Source organism: Lampetra planeri, chromosome 1 (genome assembly GCF_965212315.1).
Source record: "Lampetra planeri chromosome 1, kcLamPlan1.2.h2, whole genome shotgun sequence".
Taxonomy (NCBI): domain Eukaryota; kingdom Metazoa; phylum Chordata; class Hyperoartia; order Petromyzontiformes; family Petromyzontidae; genus Lampetra; species Lampetra planeri.
The window spans coordinates 8410114-8433748 of record NC_136107.1 but is presented as its reverse complement, the minus strand read 5'-3'; the positions used below and the strand labels follow the sequence as shown (position 1 = coordinate 8433748).

Below are 23635 nucleotides of genomic sequence, written 5' to 3'. Positions count from 1 at the left end.
GTCGTAAAGCCAGCAGAGACACGTCTTCCAACTGGTGGTAACCCCATTCCGCTAGCGTCAGACCAAGCAGGTCATCACAGACCGTCACCTCAACGGGGTCATCAAGCGGAACCGGGTCAATGGGAAGAGTGACAGCCACCATTGTAGGGGGCGCGACAGACTCCGTCAGCGGAGGCTTGCAACGGCACGACCCAAAAAAACAAGCGCATTTTTGAACCGGCGGAAGACGAGACAACGCATCGGCATTAGTGTGTCGGGTACCTTTACGGTAAGTGACGGTGAAATCGTAGTCCTGAAGAATTTCGAGCCACCGGGAAAGCTGGCCGGATGGTTGGTCTACCTGCAAAGCATATTGCAATGCGGGGTGGTCGGATCGACCGTATAGGTACGGCCTGTACTGCTGAATAAAGAAAACAATAGCCAGCAACTTGCGGCAGGTTACACAGTAGCGTTGCTCGGCAGGAGACAACACTCTGCTACCATACGCGACGACTTTTTCGACGCCGTCAACAATCTGGGAGAGCACCCCGCCAATCCCAGTGTTGCTGGTGTTAGTGTCCAGAATGAATAGCTCCGAGAAGTCGGGGTAGGCCAAGGGCGGTGCCTTCACGAGGGCATCGCGTAAGGAATCGAATGCGGCCTGCTCAGCTTCCCCCCACTGAAATTTCACCCCTTTGGATGTGACGGCGTGGAGTGGCTTGGCGATGGTCAGCGAAAGTAGGACGCGAAGCCAATAAAACTGCGAACGTCCCCCACAAAGGTGGGGGTCGGCCACGAGCTGACACATTTTGTCTTCTCAGGATCGGTGGAAATTCCCAAGCGGCTGACTATATGGCCCAAGTACTGCACAGACTCGTGCAGAAGATGGAATTTCTGCGGCTTGAACTTCAAGTTAGCAGCGCGCATTTTCAGAAAAACAGCTTGCAGATGCTCAAGGTGCTCATTGAACGTGCGGCTAAAGACGATCACATCGTCAAGGTAAATGAGGCATGAGTCCCACTGGAGCCCAGCGAGGACAATTTTCATGAGGCATTGGAACGTCGCTGGGGCCGAGTGGAGACCCATGGGCAAACGATTAAATTCAAAAAGGCCCTGCGGTGTCCGAAAGGTGGTCTTATGTTTCGATGCTGCGTCGAGGGGGAGTTGCCAGAACCCCGACAGGAGGTCCAGCGTGGAGAAGTAACGAGGATCGGCAAGCGTTGTTGGAGGGTGGCCGCCGGCGCTGAGGCGAGCTGGTCGGAGTCTATACGAAAATCGGCGATCGCTTGTCCGATGGCGTCCACTGTAGCGGGTCGCTGCCGTGATGACGCAGCGTCCGTTGATTGGCTGGAGCTGTATGCCTCGCCCGCCAATGACGCGGCGTGCTGTGATTGGACCACAACGTTCCCAAGATGTATCTGGCTTCCGTGTCTGGCGGAAGCACATGGTCCCTAGGGGGAAATTTCAAAATGCGCGGGCTGTCCGATGGCGGGAACTGCCGTTGGCGGCTGCTCCGTTTCGCCTGCAGCCTCCAGCACCGTCCCGCCTTGGTTAATTTCTTCAAGAATAGAGGCCGCAGCATGAAGTAGTTGGGCGAGGCGGGAGTGCGCAGCGCGGACCCCGTTGCCTGCGCCAGGAGGGGCGATCGGTGGCCGGGCTGGTGGTTGGGCGGCCGGCAGCACGCCGGCATCTTCTGCACAGTTTTCAGCCCCCGCAGGTAAGTCTGAGTTATCTTCATCCAGGCTTCGCACGCGGGTCGTTCGTCTTGTTTCCATATTTTAACCACTTCTGACTCCAGTTGTAGTGTTGTAAATATTGACGAATAAACTTCTTTATGAGGCACACGATGTTTTTTGTCTTTCACTACAGGGTCCTTAGCATGAAGGGTATATCGGTCCCATCACCCGATACCTAGGCGTTATGGCCTCCGAACTATACGGGGCCTAACTCTGGTCACCCGTCCCCTATCGTCCTCCGGCTGGGACCTAAGGGAGGCTAACTGACCCCGACCTCCTGGTCTGTGGGTCCTGACCACTCGCCTCACTGAGCTCCAGCCCTTAGAAGGGCTGCAGAGCTTGGGGTCCAGGGTCCTATTCTCCAGCCCGGTCTCCTGTCTTCGGCGTATAGATAACTGAGCCAGAGCTCTGAGAGCTCTGCCTTATATACCCGTTCGTGGCCAGCTCCGCCCTGGCCACACCTTCCTTCTGGAACCTTCTGGGCCATCCTGGAAGGTGACATCATTCCCCCAGTTCCCCCCCACCCGGGGGCCCAGGGAATGTGTCCTAGGATCCGTTTACCAGGATCCACCATTGGCCTCTCTCTGGCCCATGGCATTTGCCCTGGCGAGGTAATGCCTCTGCACCCTATTGACAGTAAGTGGAACTGCAGGGCTGTTGAATGGTGAGTGACAATCACTCCTACACATGCATCACTGTGTGCCGTAAGTGCAAGTTATGTAGGGCAGAGGCAATAGCATGACATTCAGTGATACAAAAAGAAATTGGCAGGCAGTATTTTTTTTATTGTTTTGGTAGAGTTACATCCAAGTAAATATACAGCATTGGATAATGAAGCAAAAGAAGCAGCTACTACCCCATACTAAAATTGTGCATATGCAGTCTTGCTTTATACGTTGTAATGTTGTATGATAGTTCACTTTAAATAGACACTAATTCTAAGTCATAAAGTCAAAGTGATGTCTACTCAAATAAGCTTTGAGATGGTGCTCTTCTCCACTTTACAGCCCTGAACAAGTGGTGAAAAAAATCCACATTCATATGGCAGTGGAGGGTGTCTCCATAGGATAACCACTGTTGGCTTTTCCACAGAGTAGTAGGTATTTTATCAACCCAATAAGGATGATGGACGGAGTCACCCTCAAAAAGGATTTGTACTCGCAACCCTATTCTGAGTCCATTCTTTAGGCCTCATAACGAATTGGAATTTTATGGCAGCAGCCTCTACCTTTCCTGATATTCTGACTTGATTATATTACACTAAATTACCTAACATGGTCGCTTGCTTATTTGTAGGTTTACATATGTAATTATTTTGAATGTGAGTATTATTGCCATGCATTTTCTTTTTTAACATGAACCTAGAACATATAAAAGCAGCCTTTTAACCGTTATCTTAATCCAACAACTTCAGTATCCTGGTCAAGTTGTATTAATAGTATTTAAAAAGTGACGCATTGCAAATAACAGCAACAAGCGCTTGTGCATTGCAAATGCACAATTTAGAATACAATCTGTTTATAAAAGGCCTTCTTGTGCAGGGCTGGGAGGTTCATCTGCTGACTTCAGGCTCGTCAGAGACTTGTAGCTTGTAAGCGATGACAGTGATCCGCACAATCCCAGCAAAGAGGGAGTTTCATCTGCACAAATAGCATAAAGTTACAATGATCGCTAATAACAACCGTACAGTCAATAGGAAGATAATTTCACTTATTCTGTGCATGGCTCATGTTGATGTAGAGTAGCACCTATAATTTTACATTGAGGTGGTTGAGACAGATAATTGTATCATGCGTAGCTAATTTCACTGTTTGGAAACAACTGATAAGAGTGTACCTATTTTTAATCAACATTTTACCATTTAAAATATATCTCATACTTATTTTAGAGATAATTTATTGTATGTGTTACGTTATGCATTAAGAGCTTTAAACAGACATGAATTACTTGAAATACAGCATAACAATTAGCTAGACAAACAAATGTTCTTTACGTATTTTAAACTGGTTTCATGTGAACTTTTATACAAAACTGTTTAAACATGGGTCATATATCAAATTTCCACAATATTATGCTTGTTTACAAAAAAAAGCCTCACCGAGTCTCATCACTCTTATTCCGGAGGATTCTGACAAGTTTTCACAGGGGATGCCGATGATTGATATGTATTTCCCAAACGAGTTATTTGTGAGAGTATGGTTTTTCCTTTCTCATATTTGGACCAAGATGCCAGCACACAATGGCCTGCTCTTGCAAACCACGTCACAGGATCTTAAATTACCACTGTGTAGCAGATAGCGCATATATTTACGGCTAATACCCGCAGTAATAACCCAAAAATACAAAGCTATTAAAATGCAATGCCATTAACCAGGACAACCACATGCAATGCCCATCAGCACTACAATGTTCTGATGTGATTAATCTGTGTTACGTGACTTTGGCGATGACGTGTACAGTCATCCCGAACGGCGACCCATTTTCCTTACTCTCTGATCCCATTTTCTCGGGTCAGATCATTTAAACATTTGTATGGCTCAGTGTTGGTTTTGACAAGGCTGAATTCTATTTTAAGCATGTCCAAGTGGGGTAAACAACCTCCAACACCTGGATTTAGTCATGTAAGGTCACATTGTGCACGTCTGCACAATTTGCAGATACACACACAAACTGTCTACGTCAGTCTTGGCAATGTCGGAAAAACTATATAGTATTTGGCATTTCCCTACACTGCAAGTGTGGGAGTGGTCATAAGGTAGTTATGCATGAGACTGTGCTCAAAAGTGTGCACTGCACAGCATGGGTTGACTTAACACGTTCGGGAATTGGGTTTGGCACTGTGGAATATGTTTATTCCAGAATTGTTCAAATGAATCCATCACAGTTGGACTACACGAAGCCTCTGGGAGCATAGAGAGGTCAGCTTTAGCATTGAGGGCTGAGAGTTGAATACGATAGTAATGTCGGAGTAATCGTATTGGTTGGGAGAGCCCTTACACACAAAGTGCATGTGCAGGATGCTATTAACTACGGTAAGGTGAGCTCGTTCGTTTAGACATTGAATAAAGCGTACCAAAACAATTGTGATTCTAATTGATAAAGGGAAGTTTAAATGTGCAGAATAGAGGATACCAAGCGACTTGAGACAATGAGAAGACATGAAGCCTCATGATGGGACTGTTATGGTGGACATCAGAGGTTTCTGTAAACTGCGTGCGGTGGCATCAAACGGAATTAGCCGTCACCAACCCTTTGACAGTAACCTTGATTGAGATGTGGATCTGTCTGGGGATATATCTATTGATGCACGGCTGCTTTACTTTTTTTTACAACTCTCAAATCCGCCTTGGCACGCTGCCGAGTGAGTTGAGCAACAAGCGAGGCAATGGCACACTTTTGGAATATCTCTGCTGGAAGCGAATCCATTAGAAGCAAATGTACGTGTGCATGCATTTCAGATGACTCAGTCTTTCCTGATCAGCTCTGTCCATGGGCGGGGATTACATTGTGATGTCACGATTCCCTGGTAGAATCCCAGCGCCCTGCCGCTAACTTGCGATTGGCTACCATTGATTTGTGGCACGGATTGGTGCCCCACAGAGCCCATGGCATTTCTGACAAACACCACCTGACCGGTGAATTAAGACATGTACATCGGGCCCTCAGGATGAACGGATACTCTGACCATACTATCCGCCAAGCTGTCTCTCCCACCACACAGAAACAGCCACATGAAACTCCGACCAAAACCATCACGTTACCATACATAGCAGGCGTGACCAAAAATATCTCCAAAATTCTAAACAAACATAAGATCCAAGTCCGATTCAGTACAGTGCATAAAATCCGTGATCTGATTCCATCTGTGAAGGATGTCGTTCCTGACTTACAGTATCCTGGAGTCTACAAATTGAGTTGCATTTGTCGTGATTGCTACATTGGAGAAACGAAACGTCATGTTTCTGATCGTGTCTGCGAGCACAAGTCAGATCTGAAACACGGCAGAACTGATTCTTCTGCCGTTGCCGATCATTGCTACAACTCGGTGGGCTCTCATGAAATTGTCTTTTCCGAGACCAAGGTTCTCTGCAAACCTCCCGGCTACAATCAAAGGTTTGTACACGAAGCCATACAAATATACAAACACAGACATAATTTCAACCGTGATGATGGGTACAAACTTAGTAATCATTGGAAAGATGTTATCAACCACGCAAAAAAGACTTAATTACACTTTTTTGGACCATCTTATCTGACAGGCACTATTTTACTTTACTTTACCGAGTGTTAACAACCCCAGTTATTTTTTAACAGTACTCTCTTCATTGTTCAGCCAGCATTGGTATAAACATGGGCATTTTCGTTCTTTTGTCTATCATGTGTATCAGACCTCCCCTCCCCCTCTCTGTCCATTGTGTTGGCGTGTGCAGCAGCAACCGCGTCCAAGCCGTCGTCCATTTTTTTGGCCCCCCCTCCCCTTCCCGATGCGTTGTACTTAGCACTCCGTGCTGTCTTTGAGCCCCACCCCCCTCCCTCCCGATACGTTCCATTCATTGGCTACCACATTTTGATGAGCTCCCCCCCCCTCTCCTCCCCCCTTCAACTTGCTTATAAGGGATTACATCTTGAATCATTGCCTCACTTGATGCAGCTAATTCGGCTGTGACGGTCCCACCTGATGACGGAGACTTGTGTTGCCTCCGAAACGTTGTGATTTTGTTTTATTTTATTTTATTTTCATTAATTTTGATGTTTTACCTACGTGACTTTACCGACAAAACCTAAGAATATGATTCCTTGCAGTCACGAAAGCTTCAAATCTAGAATTGGTGCCCCACCCTCCCACTTGGCAAACTGGCAAAAAATTATGCTCATGAAACGTAGAAATGAAAGCATTTCTTTTGCAATTCAAAAAGAGTAACACTTGTGAGACATTAATGCATGAACATGTTAGATTCAGTGGGACTCAAACAATATAAATTAAAATAGTCCAGTTACATTATTTTGCAGTAGAAGGGTTATGCGATTTACATACAACTGATATAATATATAATATACAAAGTAATCCCTTCCCCCACCACAATCTTAACTTACCCATTTGCTTCCAGTTCGCAGCAGAATTTGCTTCGGAATCCAGTTGCGAGTGGGAGGTGTCCCCGTGAAGAGAGAAGGGGCTACTATCTCCTGAGAGATTCTCCAGACTCGGAAGACTTCTGCAATGACATGTACAGGCAGTCCTTGACTTACGAACACCCGACTTACAAACGGTTTTACTTACGAACGGGTCTCAGGAACGAAAATCGTTAATAAGTCGAGGACTGCCCGTATACATAAATATATAATTCACGGATCTCTAATGCTTCATGTAAATTGCTATTTGCAGAGCTAATTTTTGGGATGTTTGGGGTTTATTGAGTATAGGAATCACACTTTATATTTGTAATAACCTCACTGCATTCACTTATTCGCAACCCACCCACTGTAGATGCATTGTGTAATGTCGCTGTTGCATTGCAAGACAAATTATGAGATACATATACCCTCAATGCGAATGAAAACTCCAACCTAAGCAAGACCTGTTTTAATTGCTCATATTCGTTCAGTGTATTTTTCCACCAATCAACCCACGTTTTGCTATAAGCAATCCAGGTCACATTAATAAGAAACAATATAACTAAATTATAAGAATTCAATAGAGATATTTGACTCTTATGAATGCTTCCCCAGGAAAGCTTCACTGAATCTCAAGACTCTTATTTCAGGGGGATCCTGCCAAGTTTTTGCAGTCGGGGGCGATGTTGCTGCTGTGTATTCTTAATAAAGTAATGTACAGGTAATTTGTTTGTACTTTTTCAGTTGCATTGTTTTGTTTAGCTGCAGTTCCTGGAGAAACCCCGTTTAGACCATACAAACTCCACACGGAAAGGCGCCTAAATCGGGAATCGAACTAAGGACCTTCTTGCTGTGAGGCACAAAGTGTTCCTACTGCTCCACTGTGTTTAGATGCCAAATACATTTTGGAAGATAGTGTTACATTTAGAGATTACCCTGTCATCTATTTCAGGTTACATAATGAAGAACAGTCCTTTGTCAAACCACTGCTGTAGGAAGCCCTTCCCATGCCATGTTGTCATGGGGGTTGTTTCACCATACCATACTTTACTATTCTGATCAATGGAGGCTGGTGAAAAGGTGGCCCAAGACCAGTTCACACATTGCTCACTAGTCACCACCGATATCAGCCACGGACAAGAATCAAACTCAGGTCGCCCAGTTCGTAATGCTATACACTACACCAGGTTATTCAGAATGCATTCGGAGGCTTTCAGGTCATTTTATGCGTGCATTTATAGTTACATCTTACAATGAGTATGTATAAGTATGTAAAACAAAAACTGCATTGCTGGCAGCAATAATTACTGGATTACCAGATGGAAATGCAAAGAACACTCCATACGCAAATGTATTATGGATTGCCGTGGATCATTGGGTAAAAGCAAATAACAGAATATTTAACATCTGGTGATCCAGCCGCAGCGTTTGTGTCATAAGCCTAACTCTCCTGATGAGACCCACGGGGTCTACACCAGTCCACGGTATCCGTTCTTAAACAAGTTACACTTGATAATGTTGGTGTGGAAAGCCAATAGACTCATGGACTCAGATATGTTTTGCTTTGTATATGAAGAGAGAGCAGACTTCCGTTTATATTAGATTTTTTCCCACAATGCTCCACAGCAACGCATAATACCTCGGTTTACTTGCTGCCAATTTAGTTGATGACGTAATCAGTGACTCAATCTGTTTGTGTTAGAGAATTCCCAACTGCCTTTACTACACTATTCACTTTTTCTCATCACCTCACCTTGTATGCTCTCTTTGAAAAATCATGGTGTTCATCGCCACATTTTCCACAGTCCAGGAGGGGGGGGAAAAACACTGAGATGTAAAGAAGTTGGTGAGATCTTGTCTCGAACACTGATCCTGGAGCTTCACTTTGGCCCTACAACAAAATAACAACAGAAAACAGCTTCTGTGCACCTTGGTGGTTTACAGTATGATGGCTCAGTGTGTGCCACAGTTATACACTGTGTATTTATTATAAAGCTTATTTACCCAGGTAAGTCTGAATACGGTGGCTAAATGTTAACTACTTCGCCTGGTATACAGGAAGTCGTGGGTTAGATTCCGACCCCGACGCCTGTATATTTAGAGTTTGCATGTTCTCCCTGCAATCGCGTCGGTTTTCTCCGGGTCCTCCAGTTTTTCTCTCCACATTTATAAAGATACATTTAGAGCATTTGGCTGCTATAAATTTCCACATGATAAGCCACTTCGTTGAGCTATAATTTGTGGCCAGGGCGCTTCTAAAATAGCTATATAGCTCAGTGGGCCTTACCTGGTAAAAAGGTTTAGTTTTTAGTTAAGTTTTAGCCTTACTGAGTTCACAAGACTCTTTTTCAGAAGGGCCCTGACAAGTATTCGCAAGAGGCACACTGTTGATATGTGTAATTCCAAAATAGTAAATTACAAATAATTTTTCAGAATTGGGATATTATGACAAGAATAGTGAAACACGGAAAAGTGTATTTAATGTGTGGTGCATTCACACAAGAGAGACATGGATACTTGTCCCACGTTGACGCTTTTATAAAGGTCACGGTGTGTACACTCGGCCTCAAATAATGTCTGGGTCTTGACGGGTCACCGTGAGCAAAAAGCATCAGAACATTAGAACATGTATGCTTTCATGAGACAGTCCAAATGGGTCATTGCTGATCCCGATGGTTTAGACGGAGTAGAGTTCAGCTGGACAAATATAAAAACCAAATAACTCCGTGGCGCTCGCCTTACATCACCCACTTATATCCATAGAAGCGAGAAGGAGGGCGCGACCCCTTGCCGGGGCAACGTAGCCTTGCTGCGGGTGGCGGTTACCCCCATGTGCATTTTCATTATTTTGGGCACAATCTTGTGTCACGGGCAGCACGACGGCGGGTGTGGAGCAACGCACATCTCGGCATAAACACCGCTCGCAGTACGCTCGGTATGACCCAAAGTTTGAACTCGGCTGTACATTCCCTCAGCCGTGACAGACTCTGCACACTCCATAACGGGCGGTTAAGGGAAGTCGAGTGCATGCCATACTGGACGGCAGGGTTACACAGTCGTAACACTTTGTGTCTCGTGGAAAAAAGGGCTTGGGTTCGATTCTCGACTCCGTGTGGAGCGTGCATGGTGCTCCCCCTGTTCCGCATTGCTTTTCTCCAGGTTTCTGCGGTCTCCTCCCTTATATGTATGTTACAAAAACCGTACATCACTGGAATTGGTAAAAACATCCCAATACTAAAAACGTACCTGCAAATTACATAGCAACATCGCCCTCTACTGATAAAAAAAAACCATGGCAGGACCCTGATAATACAGTCGAGATTCAGTGAGCCTTTCAGGAAACAAGCACAATCACAGCAAATAATGATGAAGGCATGAGTCAAAAGAAGAGGGTTTCCATATATATGGAAAAAACATGTGGTGCCCATGATGCATATGCCACTCTCATATTTTACGGTCATCCTCGCAGCAGCTTTGGGATAGCCATCGAACAAAGACGATCACTGCATCGTTTCTGCGGCCGTTTGGAACACTCTTCCTTCCGATAGTAGGAAGTCACTGGAGCTATGAACTTTTAATTCTAGGTTAGAAAACTGATTTCTTTAGAATTGCTTTTTGTGTTTAGTTTGTTGTCCATCCCCCGCACCTCCGATATGTGAACATACATACAGGTACATACATATACCACGCTGTCACTGCTAGGCACAATTTCCCACCAACTCAGAGCTAATGGCCTTTGCAAATGCACAAAATACTGGTAGGCAGGTGTATTCCTTGGCATGTCCACAGATAATTACCATAGCCATACCAATTCTAGTGGCAGTGCCATTGACAACATTAGCTGATGATTACCAGCCACATGTGAATATGATTATTCTTTTTTTTTGTAAACGAGGGAAAATGTTAATTAGCTGCTAGTTCCTGTCAAAAATAGCCATAAATGACATTGCTATAAAACGTGTACTCTTACATTGACCCTGGAGATAATTTAGGTCAACTATACACATATTTATATGAGGTTATCTGGGATTAGAGCAACACCATGCTTCATTCAATGTAGTTGAGCCCATACAGAATGGAACGTGTGTGTGTGTACAGGTTGAGAATGTAAACAGTGTCCAATGGTGAAATTTGCTTTATTTTCAATCTGCTTAATGTGGATTAAAACACTTGAGGTGTATACGATTCACCTGACCCATCGACTTTACAGGGGATTTTCTCCCTGTTTTGTCGCAGTGTTCACACAGAGAACAGGACAGCCGTATGGTATCGTGTTTGAGTCATTGTGAGCATAAACAGCGAAGGAAAACAGTAAATAAGACATTAATAATTTGCGCTCGTTACTGTATCGCCATTTGCAGACTAAAGTCACATCGAAGTGGGGATGTGCTCCATTGAAGGCTTAGAGCCAGCGGTGGAAACTGAACATGCTTAGCGTGCTACCCCACTGGCCACATTTGGTTAAACTGAGACAGTACCTGACGGATTGTATTCGTTAACACTTATGCGACTCTTGGACTCTGCGAACTCACTCGATTCACTGTGCGATGTCGTGATTGCTCTTGATGCATGGGCATCGCATCGTATAGCATTCATGATTATTGTTCTCAATGCACGGTGCGGCTCGTTCATTGCAGGGTACCCGTTGTGTTCGAAGACGTAATAGTTTTGCATTGGTGTTTAATAGCGCAAGTCAAATACGAGCCCCAGCAAAGGCAGCTGTTACCCTCAGACATTCGATGCGTCATGATCCACACTAAACTAAAACTAAATGTGTGTTTATTGCAACAGGTAAGGCCCACTGAGCTATATACAGTAGCTCTTTTTCAGAAACGACCTGGCCACAAATGATAGCTTAACAAAGTGGCTTATCACGTGGGCATTTATAGCAGCCAAATACTATAAACGCATGTTTCTAAACGTGGAGGGAAAAACTGGAGGACCCTTAGAAAAATACACGTGACCAAGGGGAGAAAGAGAGAGACACACAAACTCCGTATATACAGACGTCAGGGTCAGGATAGAACCGACAACCTACTGTATAACAGGTGATGTAGTTAACAACTCGCCATCACGGCGCCCCACACAAGGCGTGCGCATGCTTACAGCTGTTGCTGGAGCTCCCGCGTGATGACCTGCAGCTGCTGCTCCTCCACACGAGTCGTTAAGCACATTTCCTCCATGAGAAATAGGTTATTTTGGTGTCGAATGGAAAGATCTTCTATCTGGGCCTCTCGCAGGTGCACAAGCTCCTCAAGGTATGCCTGTAACAAGACCGAGGCCATGAGTACATGACAGCAGACTACGTGAGCAGTAGACGAGAGAAGCATCACGTGTTATTTGTGCATGCATTCACTTGAGCTAAGCAAGTCCTCTGTTTCAGCAAAGCGAGTCTGTGGTTTTCCGTGGTAATCACTCTTATAAGTTGCATGACAGTTTTGCCACTTGTATGCGTATGAAGTTTGTAGATAGACAACTAAAAAACAACCAGATGCAACATGGAAAGAGTGTTGTGACTGACAGACATCTTGAGTGTGTTGAACACAGCACCGTGATGCACTTGAGTATGTGGCGAGGAGAATGTAAGGATAGATCTATGTGAACACTGAGATAGAATTGCAATCGGCACAAGTGAACGTTAGCTACAGTAGTTGTTGAGCTTTCAGGAATAAGTTAGAATTTATAAAAGAAAGCACAGCTGGGGGAAATTCGTCAATTCCGCTGATTAACTGACAAAAAATTATAATCGACTACTTTTTTTGCGACTGCCCACACTATCCTGCCACCTACTGTCAGACTAATGCCCACCCAAAGACACCTTGTGCCGCACAGGGACAGTTGCCAATGGGGGTACCCTCCAAATGGTTGAGATGAGACATGATGTAGGGCGCTTTGAGATGCTGAGGAATAAAAATGCCCTATGAATGCGAAGATTGTTACTTTTATGAAGTTAACACTATGAGGTCTCCTTTACCAGTGGCAAAAAATAGTAATAGGTTTTTACCCTTTCAACAGCTCTCAATACTCTGATAGTGCGCTGTTTTTGAGTTGTACGCCTTTTGGCGTCATCTGGTCCAACACTAATGGAGACTAGGATCTAAGAAAAGCTGTCTCGGGTGTGGACCAATCAACTTCAAGGACAGTGCATACATTATCATTATCAGAGTTGTTCCTTTTTGTTGCATTTTGACTGCTTGTGTTGTAGTTATTGCAAACATGATCCCTTGTATAAAGGTGTCAGTTTTGTACCAGTTGAAAGGGTAAAAACCTATTACTATTTTATGAAATTGTTAGAACTAAATTATATTTATGATCACTATCATTCAAAAAAATAATTAGTTCAAGAAAGAATGATTTGGCTACCATGTTACCCATCGCGTGTTTGTAGTATTAATGACGGGCCAAGATGCAGGAGAACCTAGTGTGACCCCAGGTGAGAGTCCAGTACATGCACCCACAGTAGTCATGTTTACTTGATGCCCTAAATTCTGCGCACGTGTTCAGATTAACTCTCAAAGATCAATTCCATTAAATTATATTTACTTTTACTCGGTCATAGTATATTTGACCTTTTATAAGCCAGATCTCACAAACTTTCCACCGCGCACGTTTGAAGGACACACTCGAGTTTGCCTGCATCCACTCAGTGGTGGGGTCACCAACCCCAAAGGGATCAATTTTCATTGACGTTTTTTTTTCCTGGTTATAAACGTACTGGATACCAAAACGGCAAAGCGACAAACGATTATTGCTACTACGGTCACACATGTAAATACAACGATCTGTCTCTATCCATGTCATACATTTAAATTGTGTGTGGATTACGTGAGTGTACCAGTAATTTGGTCTCAACTCACGATTAACTCAAGACAACTACCCAGAGTTCATCGCTGCCAATGATGCAAAGCTTTTGATTGGACTGCAGAATTGAAATGTTTTGATTATGTTGTTTGCCCACTTCCTGGCATTGACAGTATTGAGTGTGAAATAAAACTGGAACGTTTTGGGGAAATCAAAGCGAAAACCAGTACAGATATTTTTCAGCATTGGGATGTTTGGCCAATACCAGTTATGAGTGCTACTACTTAATTCCAATGAATATTCTCTCTGGTTCTTTCGGTGAAGTCACGTATATAGAAAAAATAATAGAATAAAAGAAAACACGACGTTTCGGTCGCAACACAAGCGTCCGTCTTCAGGTGTGAGAAAATGGTCTGCTGTTCTGGCCTTATATAGGCACTGAAGGGGAGAGGGAAGGGGGGGAGTTTGGCTGTGGGAGTTTACAAGGGAAAGGGAAGAGGGTTTGTGGTGTGCAGAGACGGGAGGCACGGGGGGAGAGGGGGGAGGGTTTGTGGTGTGCAGGGACGGGAAGCACGGGGGGGGGGGAGGGTTTGTGGCGTGCATGGACGGGTGGGGCACGAGCAATTAGCAAGTAAATGGACTTGTAGTACAAGTCGTGATCGGACGACGACAACCGGTTAGGTGAGAGGACGACGACAACCGGGTGGGTGAGTGAAAATCATAGCAGTTAAAACTTGACGCGGTTTATCACATCCTTCCAATGATGGCTCAATCTGAATAAATTTTCTCGATGAAAGTTTTGTCTGTGTTTGTATATCTGGATGGCTTCATGAACAAATCTCTGAAGGTGGCCCGAGGGTTTGCAGAGCACCTTGGTCTCGGAGAAAACAATGTAATGTGTACCCACAGCGTTGAAACAATGGTCCGCCAATGAATATTATGACTTGAATGTTGTTATATGCATGCATAGTGAATGTAAACTGTACTGTGGTTACCTTTTGCTCACAAATAACATTGATTTTTTTTTCCATTTTTTGATACTTCATACACCAGGCTTTCTCCTCTTTACAGACGTCAGAGAAAATTTCATTTTCAAGAGACGTGCTTCCACTGCCACTTCCCAATGTCGTCAGGTCCTCATCACTGCAGACACTGTCACAACAACACGCGCCATCGTCATGCAAGTTCATTTGCACAGGGGACTGCTTTGGAATGCAAAGGTGAGTTTGCATCATGCACAGTGCCAAGTACAATGTGTGACCGCAGTCACCTGACCAACAGGTGGCTGTTGCATGTCGACATTCCGATTAAAACGTTCATGCAGAACTACACTTTGCATCTCAATTCCGTTCAGTGAGACCCCGACGAGAGAAAGAAATGCACGTGGCAATGTGCACATCCACGTGAGTGTATGCTAACTGACACTCACCTTTGTTTAAAGCTCAAGTAAGGGGTGTAGTCGATCGAGGCTGGCTTACTAGTTTTCATTGCATCACCTTTCAAACAAAAGCTTTAAAGAAAGACAAAAACCACACTGACATTTGTAAACATCGTTTAAGTTCCAATAGACTAAACGTGCCACCATAATATATGTATTAAACAGAGTAGCAGCTTCTTAATAAGGATGGGTGGTTATTGTAATATATTGAGCTAAACTTTAAGAAAAAATAAAAATACAATTATTTGCCACAGTCACTTTGTCAATCCACAAATTATTATTCAATGAAGTTCAGAAATGTTTATATTAAATCAGACAACCTATTTCATGTTTAGACGCTCTTATTGAGGTTTTGTTCCCCAACTGGCACTTTACAAAACACAGAAGGACTATGGTCAATGAAACGTTCACCATGGGGAATGATCTGTGTTGATGCCTTTTCCCTACCGCACACAACCTGCTAATAGCCTAACTGTGGTGTACACATTTAAACTGGTGTGCATGCACAGAGGCGGCGAGGGACATTCTAAGTAACTTTCCTCATTTAATCAACTGGCGCACAGTGAGGTGCAATCCAGCCGGGGAACTTTGGATTGCAAGTCCAGTGTGCTAACCATTACACCAGAATACACCGGAAAGCAATGTACAGGGTGGTCCATTAGAATCAGTGAATGTTTTTAAACGACATCTTCAAACATACCTTTTGAGATTGGCTTTTAATCAGTATGCCCAGATTGTGTGCTTATTATGCTTTTTATTATACTTTAAGTTCATTATAATGTTACGTCTTTTTTACATATTAATCTCATTGTTGTTTAAATTGTGTCAGTCGCTTTTAATTTATCTTGTAAAGCACTTTGTATTGCATTTTATGAACGAATTATGCTATATAAGCAAAGTTTTATTTGATATATTATGACCGCCAATTATTTGACCCCTAAGATGTTTTTACGTTGTATATACATTTCTGTTTAAAAATAAACGTTACTTTTTAAAAAATAAAAAGTTTTAGAGATTTAAATGGGGGCCACAAGACATCTGGATCACCCTATAGAATGTGTGTAAGATGAAGGACGTGAAGAGAAGGGATTGAACAATTTTATTCTCTACTTGACCCGTCTGAATGTCCTAAACGACTCCCATCCCATCATATAAAGGAATAATGAATGAAAAGCCATTGGTACACATATTTTACTGTATTAAAAGACGTGCATGTATATTCCCTACAAAAAAGAAAGCGTGTTGGGCCAAGCTGGCTGATGGAGAATACTCTATAATAGAGGTTTTTTTGGGTTAGATCGCGTAATTATCAATGTGTCGTCAAACCTGCCACTACCTGACACAGCCAATTAGTAAGGTTTGTCACATTAACAAAACATGTCAATTCGTTATTCGTGTAGTGTATCAGCGCCGACTGGCGGCCAGGGGTAGCAACTACGGGCATATCCACCCAAAAGGGAAGATCTGGGGCAAGGGTTGTCAAAGGGAAAATAACTGGACCAATGGTCGTGGAAGGGATCCATCTTGCGACACCCCGAACCAGCTAGATGGTTCCAGAAGGGGGGCGTGGCCAGGGCCTGGCCGGGCTCCGCTGGCAGGATAAAAGGAGGTGAGAGAGGGAGCTTGGGGCTGTCCGTGGGAATCGGGGTCGTCTCGTCGTTGTTGTCCTCGTCGTCGCCGTCATCGCTGCCGTCTTGGTCATCGCTCGACGTCGCCACTGCTCAATAGTTAGCCAACTATCTAGTCCGCCAGCGCCATCGTTGCTACGGCGGTCAGGGTTGTGTTAGCGAAGTGTAAGAGTGTAAATTTACGTGAAATAAATACGAAGGTGCCTCTACAGTTACTGTCTTCGGAGTCGTACACTGCACGAGTACAGCACACTGGTGTATTGTCGAGTAAACCCACAGCATTTACAATTCGAGTACGACGTTTAGCCAGTAATTGCAACCAGTCTAAATCAGGTGACAGCCAGAGTTGTATGACACATTTATATCTATGCGATCTAACCCAAAATACCTCTATTATGGATCATATTGGTCGCCAAAGCCTACGTGTTAAACAGAGAATACTGTCGGGCCCAACAACGGCAATAGTGACGAACAAATACCTAAAATCAATCGAGTTGAGGCCGAGAAGCATGCCTGCCAGCACGACCCCCTCCTCCCCAAGCAGAAATGCCCCTTCCCGATAGAACTTCCTGTAAATAAAAGGAATCACATTTTTATCACAATAATAAACCATGTTTGCCAGTTGTGCCATTCGTATAGCACAAGGCTATTAGAAAGGAAAGCGCTGATATGTTTCACACAGTCCGCAGTAATTTCACAGTAGGAGGCAATGTTGCAATGTGTAATCCCAAATTAGTATTTTGCAGTGTAATTTTGCAGCATTGGCATGTTGTTCCAAAATACCAGTTATAATGTGTGTGTGGGGGGGGGTTAGCACTAACTTCCAATAAAACTAAAATGCAACTATGTCAGGTGGTATTTTCTAACAGTGGTTAACCTGGCCATAGGGGCTGGCTATAGGAATGTGCAATTTCCACTCATGGTTCAGGCCACCAGGTGGGAGGAGCACTTCTGCAATCCTCACATGAGCAGGGAGACACAGTGGCTCCAGCGGCTCGTTGTCTACCTTGTAATGTGCACCTCCCTCAGCGCCGCCGACACGTACTCGGAGAGACGCTTTTCCATGAGGGCCACCCGGATCCACGCTCGCCCCTGCACCAAGGACATGCGCGGTTGAACCCAATCGATCGTTCGGCCGACTGTGGCCAATCGAATCTACCAAACATGCTTTCAGATTCAACAAAATAACTACCACTTTTCGATGTAAAGCTTTCGTGACTGCAGGGATTCATCTTCTTGGTTCTTTCCCTTCTACGTGACTTCTTCTTGGTTCTTTCCCTTCTACGTGACTTCACCGAAAGAACCAAGAAGATGAACTACCACTTTGTGTGCAATCAACAGTGGTTGCTCAATCTTAATTTTAGAACTTTCGTGACTGCAGGAATTATTATTTGGTTCTTTCGGTTAAGTCACGTCTAAAGATAAAATAATAAATTAAATTAAATAATAGAATACGACGTTTCGATTGCAACACAAGCAATCATCATCAGGTATAATGAAATAGCGACATAAAATCTAACCAGAAAACTATAGACAGACATATTGGCAGACAGATATCACCAAGATACATAGCGGGAGCAACATAGGTAACAGAGAGGGGTGATCGTCTCTGTGGTTGCTCAATTGTTGTTGTCATCCCCGCCATATGAATGTGTGATTTCCACCATCGGTTCTGGGCTAGCAACAGGCGGCGAGCCCCACCCCATGTTTGTTTGAGGATGGAGACATTTATTGGCTTTTCTGAATTAACTGAAGAATGTGCCGCTTTGTTCTGATGATTTATCCCGTGAGTTCCCCCACACAGGGGATGCAGTGGTATGCTTGCGCCCCCTGGGGGCCAGCGATGTGAGAGACATCCTAAGCTCAACATCGGGGGCGAAGCATCTGCCTCTCCAGCAATTGTTGGCGCCGGTTTTGCTTGGTAAACATCGAACACTGGGCCAACGTTGGGAAAACGTTGATCCATACGTTGAATGTTTACCGGGTGGCTTCCTTTCCGCTTGTCTGTAGCTTCCTGTGCCTCTGATCTCAGTACATTGCATGACAAATGTGTAAGGTTATTAAAAGGTGTACATAGTAAATGTGATATGAAGAGTTTGTAAAAGGGCGAGGAGAGTATCACTAGCCTTGGCAGCTGACAGTGCGAGCTGCTCCATGCTCTGCACGCTGCTGATGCAGTTGTTTGGGACATGCCAGCACGCTTCTCGTATGTAATCCCAAAAATGTCTCGTGTTCTCAACGCCGAACCACGTCACGTGACCTACATACACACACAAAAATAACCCTTTCATTACATACACGTTCGTCCAGGCCTGTAGCTATGCTGTGGTGCTGTTAACAAGTTGTTCATGGTAAACGAGACGTTCATGTTTCATTATACTTCTGTAATTAAAATGAAACTCAACAAACGTCCAATTTTTTATTTGCTCAAAAACGCGCTGGTCATGAATTAAATATGCTCTAAGCGGTATCTTCCGGGTTAGGCCGCGTGTTGAGAAGTTCTTTTCTCAAGTGGAAGTCCACACGCAGATTATGATTTACTCTTTGCTTTTTTTTAAATAAATGCATTTAAGTCACAGTCAACGAGAGAGAAAATATTTACGAAAATGTAATAATTTATCGAAAGTCTAATTGGAAAACGATAATGCGGATAAGATGTGTACAAATTCCAAAGTCAGGTACATACTTTCTCAAGTCATACTATCTCTGTTTAAAGTAGCAATGGAGCGCTACTTTTCTTCACTGCTAGTCTAAAGCCAGTGGCGTTAATTCGACATTCCCATAAATGGGGGCCAGGGTACAGGATCACTGTTGATATCCCCTGACTGGGATTTGAACCCAAAACCTTACCATCGAGCCACCGTGCAGCCTAAGCTGAAGGACATTTTCCCAATGAACCTTTTTTTCAATTGATGCCATTTTTCCAAAGTATTAATTGCGATACGTTTGTTTTTAACACAATAACTAAGCAGTGTAGATGCAGTACGTGTAACAATTACCTCTCAAGTTGTGATTTAGTGACTGTTCCAGTACAGCTGCAAAATTGATAAACTCTTCAACGCTCTCGTCTACTGGTTCAAAATTCGATCTCTCGATCAGAGTTTTCACAGTAAACCTAAAAAAACACACATTTACGTTGGTCATATTCAGTATATAATCAGTAAACCTAAAAAAACACACATTGACGTTGGTTATATTCAGTATATAATCAGTAAACCTAAAAAAAACACACATTGACGTTGGTCATATTCAGTATATAATCAGTAAACCTAAAAAAACACAATGACGTTGGTCATATACGGTATACAATACTAAAACGTATCATGGGACAACAGCTGCTTTTGGTGACTTCAAGCATACCACACAACTGCACACTGAAATGCACTTGCCACGTTTAACTGGGTTTCCACATACAGTCGTTGTTTTTTTTTCTCTCGAAGAAATGTTGTGTGAGTTAAAAGAGTTTTCATTTTTTTCATAAAACCAATAATGTCTCTGTTATCAGGCATCTCCCATCGCAGCTCCATCATCGCCCATCATTCCCTATCACCGCTCATCATCGTCTCCCATCGTCATCAGGCATTGTCCCCCATCCTTGCCAATCAATTCCATCATTACCCATTTTCCATCACCTAGTATTACTCTTCACTGTCCCATCTCATTCTGTCTCATCAACTCGCGCTAGTCAACCGTTATCAACCAACCCATCACAGCCGATCGGCACCCATCAGCCGCCCGGAGGTAACGCGAGTCGCTGTCCGTGGTGCTAGTTACTCCCCGACGCCGCCGTGCCGCCTGGCTTACCCGAGCACGGCGAGGAGGTTGCGGCCCCGCACGGCCCCCGCCGCACGGCCCCGGGTCCCCGTGCCGCTCGGTGCCCGGGCTCCGCGCGGCCGCGACCCCGAGGCCATGGCAGAGCGCGGCGCCTTGATCGTCTCCACGGGAACGTAATCGACGATATCGCTCGCGTGTACAGGCTAAAGACCCGCACGGCCCAGCACTTTATTCGCCGCGAGTCAATCACTGATTGCCGGAATCGACGGTGATCGCGCAAACCGCGGCGTTCAGAACGGCGATCGGCAGCAGAAATGTTCAATTGGGTGACGCGAACTGGGCTGAATCGGCGGTGGCCGAGAATCGTTAGGCAAGAGGCCCGCACTGATGTCACGAATCGCGTTTCGAGTGGCATTACAGTGCGAACGCCGTGTAACGCGCTGGGTAGAGTAGTGCAAACAGCGCTTGAATCGTGAATCCCAGACGCACGATTCGAGGCATGCATCGTCAACGTCATCATCGGCAGTCATGATCTTACCACTGCTGGATGAAGGTCTCCCCAATTCTTCGCCATTTCTCACGTTCCGACGATGTAGTCATCATCCACCTCGCACCTGCACATGAACTGATTTAATCGCTCCATCTCCATGGTAGAGGTGTTCCTGGGAGTGCTTTCTCCTTTTGCTGCCATTCCGTCGTTAGTCTCGATCACCGGCCAAAAGTCGACGTGATTTCTCCGTAGTGGAACACGATCCTTAAATACAGTAGAGATCCCTGGACCGTAACATGGAAATAGAAATGTAAAGAGAGCGAAACGAGAAAAACAAGCCATGACTACACATACAATGGGGGTTGGGGTGAGGAATGAACATCATCAACGCGCTATAACGACTTTGTAACTCAAATTAATTCAAGAAGTTAATGGGTTCCGGGACGGAACCTAAATATGACGGGGTTAGTGTAGTAGTACACAATCCGCATGAATACATTGCCTCATTTTATGCAATCGTGGGGCTATACGGTAAAGTATGTGGCCCCACAACAGGGACTCCTGACTCGACTCGTGATGCTGCATTTAAATACGAACAGCACCACTGAACAGCTCGTTGTTTGTTAACAACGGACAGTCACGAGGCTATCATTTAACGGCAGTTAACGGAGTTGAAGGGCAGGTAAAATGGATGAAAGGGAAGATAAAGGACAAAATTGTCGGAGTCTTCTCTTACTCTTTGTATATAGTAACGATTAGGCTACATTATATCTCTAACTTGCGTGTGTTCTCTAATCCAGGTTTGCCTCTTTCAGTGTATTTCCAAGCATGTCCCACCTCTCCACATGGACTTTATGAAAATGGGTTTTGGCAGGACAGATCACTATAAGGAATGGTGGTTCAAATTCATGATGGCGTGGCAACCAAACGGAGAGAATTTCCCCTAGAGGACACCAATGGCAGAGATTGAGTGATGAAATCTGTCCGTGTACGCAGGATTTCAATGGATTGTGCATTGCAGGACAATGAGGGATGGTCACGGAGTGAGGAGGCCTTCATCCAATAGCGATTCAATAATGACTGGGCAAATATACACACTTATATATTTTTGGTAAATTAATCATTGAAAGAGCATACATATTACTTAGTACCACACACCTGCATCAACTCAAGCCATTGTTTTGACCCATTGCAACACATGGACGTTAAAAGTTTCCGATTATCAAAACGGAGCAACAGAGCTGGGTTTGAGATGTGGTGCCACAGATGACTACTACGGGTATAATGAGGGATGGTGACGTGTTGGTGTTAATTTCTTTACCGATTGTCGGTTCGATGATTCAACAAATCGGATGACATTTAAAAATATAATTAGGGAAAAAGGCTAATCTCTGTTCACGTGTGTGCCGCTAGACGAGAGGTGACGGGCAAGATTTGGTGACGTCCACATCAGTCACGCACTTTAGGGGAGGAGGGGTCCCACCTTCGGGGGGGGGCAGAAATTCGGGACAGCCTGCCATTTATAAAGGGGCCAGAGCAATGGACCACAAAAAGTAGTTGATTACAATTTTTCGTCTATTAATAAACTTAATCTACAAAATGCCGTTCATTAAAGTGGTGTGGGTTTGAAATAAGCTTTAAAGTTGCATTCAGACATGGAGATTATTTTTAACCAATCCTTTTGGTCATCTGAGCATCTTCAATGGGAAGCAGATAGCAGTTTCTTTGCTGGCATCTCCATTAGATGACAAGTACATCGGCAGTGGTCGTGAAGGTGGAAGTTGTTTCCAGCACAATGCTGACCAGGTCACCCAGATCAACTCTATCGAGTTCTGTCTGCAACGCACAGAAATTTGATGCAAACGTTGAGCGTGATTCAAGTCGTAGCAATGCCTTGCGAAAAATGGCTGAGTGACTCGGTTGCAGCACGACAATAGAGTTCTTGAAATTGCTCAGAAAATTTTGTTTTTATCTTTACAGCTTGTACGTACATTGTAGTATTATCTCATAAATACAGTACAAAGGTGAACTAACGCAAGTCATGCATGCTGTCTCCAAATTTGGTCAACATACGTAAAACAAATCCCCATGCAACTTTGGATAAAGGTAGCTTATTCTGGATATCTAATCTCTAGCTATACAATGGCTTCTTCAGCACCGTAGTCGTGGGGTTACATTAACAGATTGACATGCTAATCTCGAGCAATACAATGGGCGAGGCATATTACTTGTAAATTCCATCTCTAGCCCCGCCCACTTACCCTTGAGTTGTGCCCATCTCAAACCTATAAAACCTCTTGCTGCAGTAGTTCTCTCGCTATATTTCTACTGCCTCAGCAGTTCGCCTGCTGTATTTTTTCACCTGAAGACGATTGCTTGTGTTGCGATCGAAACGTCGTGATTTGTTTTTATTTTTATATCTATGTGACTTTACCGAAAGACCCAAAGAGTATGAATTCCTGCAGTCACGAAAGCTTTAAGTCAAGATTTAAGTCAAGAATCATTCTGGATACCTCTATATTCTGGAAGATATTTTGAAATACTCTATATATGAGATGAGTCATTTCTAAAATGTTCAGAGTTCATTAAAAATAACGTATTGTGTGTTCAGCTCACTCGTGAAACATGGCATATGTGGTTGTCTTTGAGAATAATATGTTATCAATTCGTTAATTAT

At 44.2% G+C, this 23635-nt stretch overlaps 1 protein-coding gene across 1 annotated transcript; it reads right to left on the bottom strand.

Moving 5' to 3' along the window:
* Nucleotides 1-2415: 2415 nt before the first annotated feature.
* LOC144739031 (RUN domain-containing protein 3B-like) lies at nt 2416-20608 on the bottom strand. Its single transcript, XM_078622066.1, has 11 exons — nt 20499-20608; nt 19694-19809; nt 18821-18954; nt 17701-17786; nt 17174-17263; nt 15058-15138; nt 14624-14780; nt 11934-12091; nt 8581-8718; nt 6810-6928; nt 2416-3355 (listed from the first exon to the last, which is right to left on the bottom strand). Exons 1-11 carry the CDS (start codon nt 20603-20605, stop codon nt 3234-3236), a joined length of 1308 nt encoding a protein of 435 aa, XP_078478192.1. The 5' UTR covers nt 20606-20608; the 3' UTR covers nt 2416-3233.
* Nucleotides 20609-23635: the final 3027 nt, after the last annotated feature.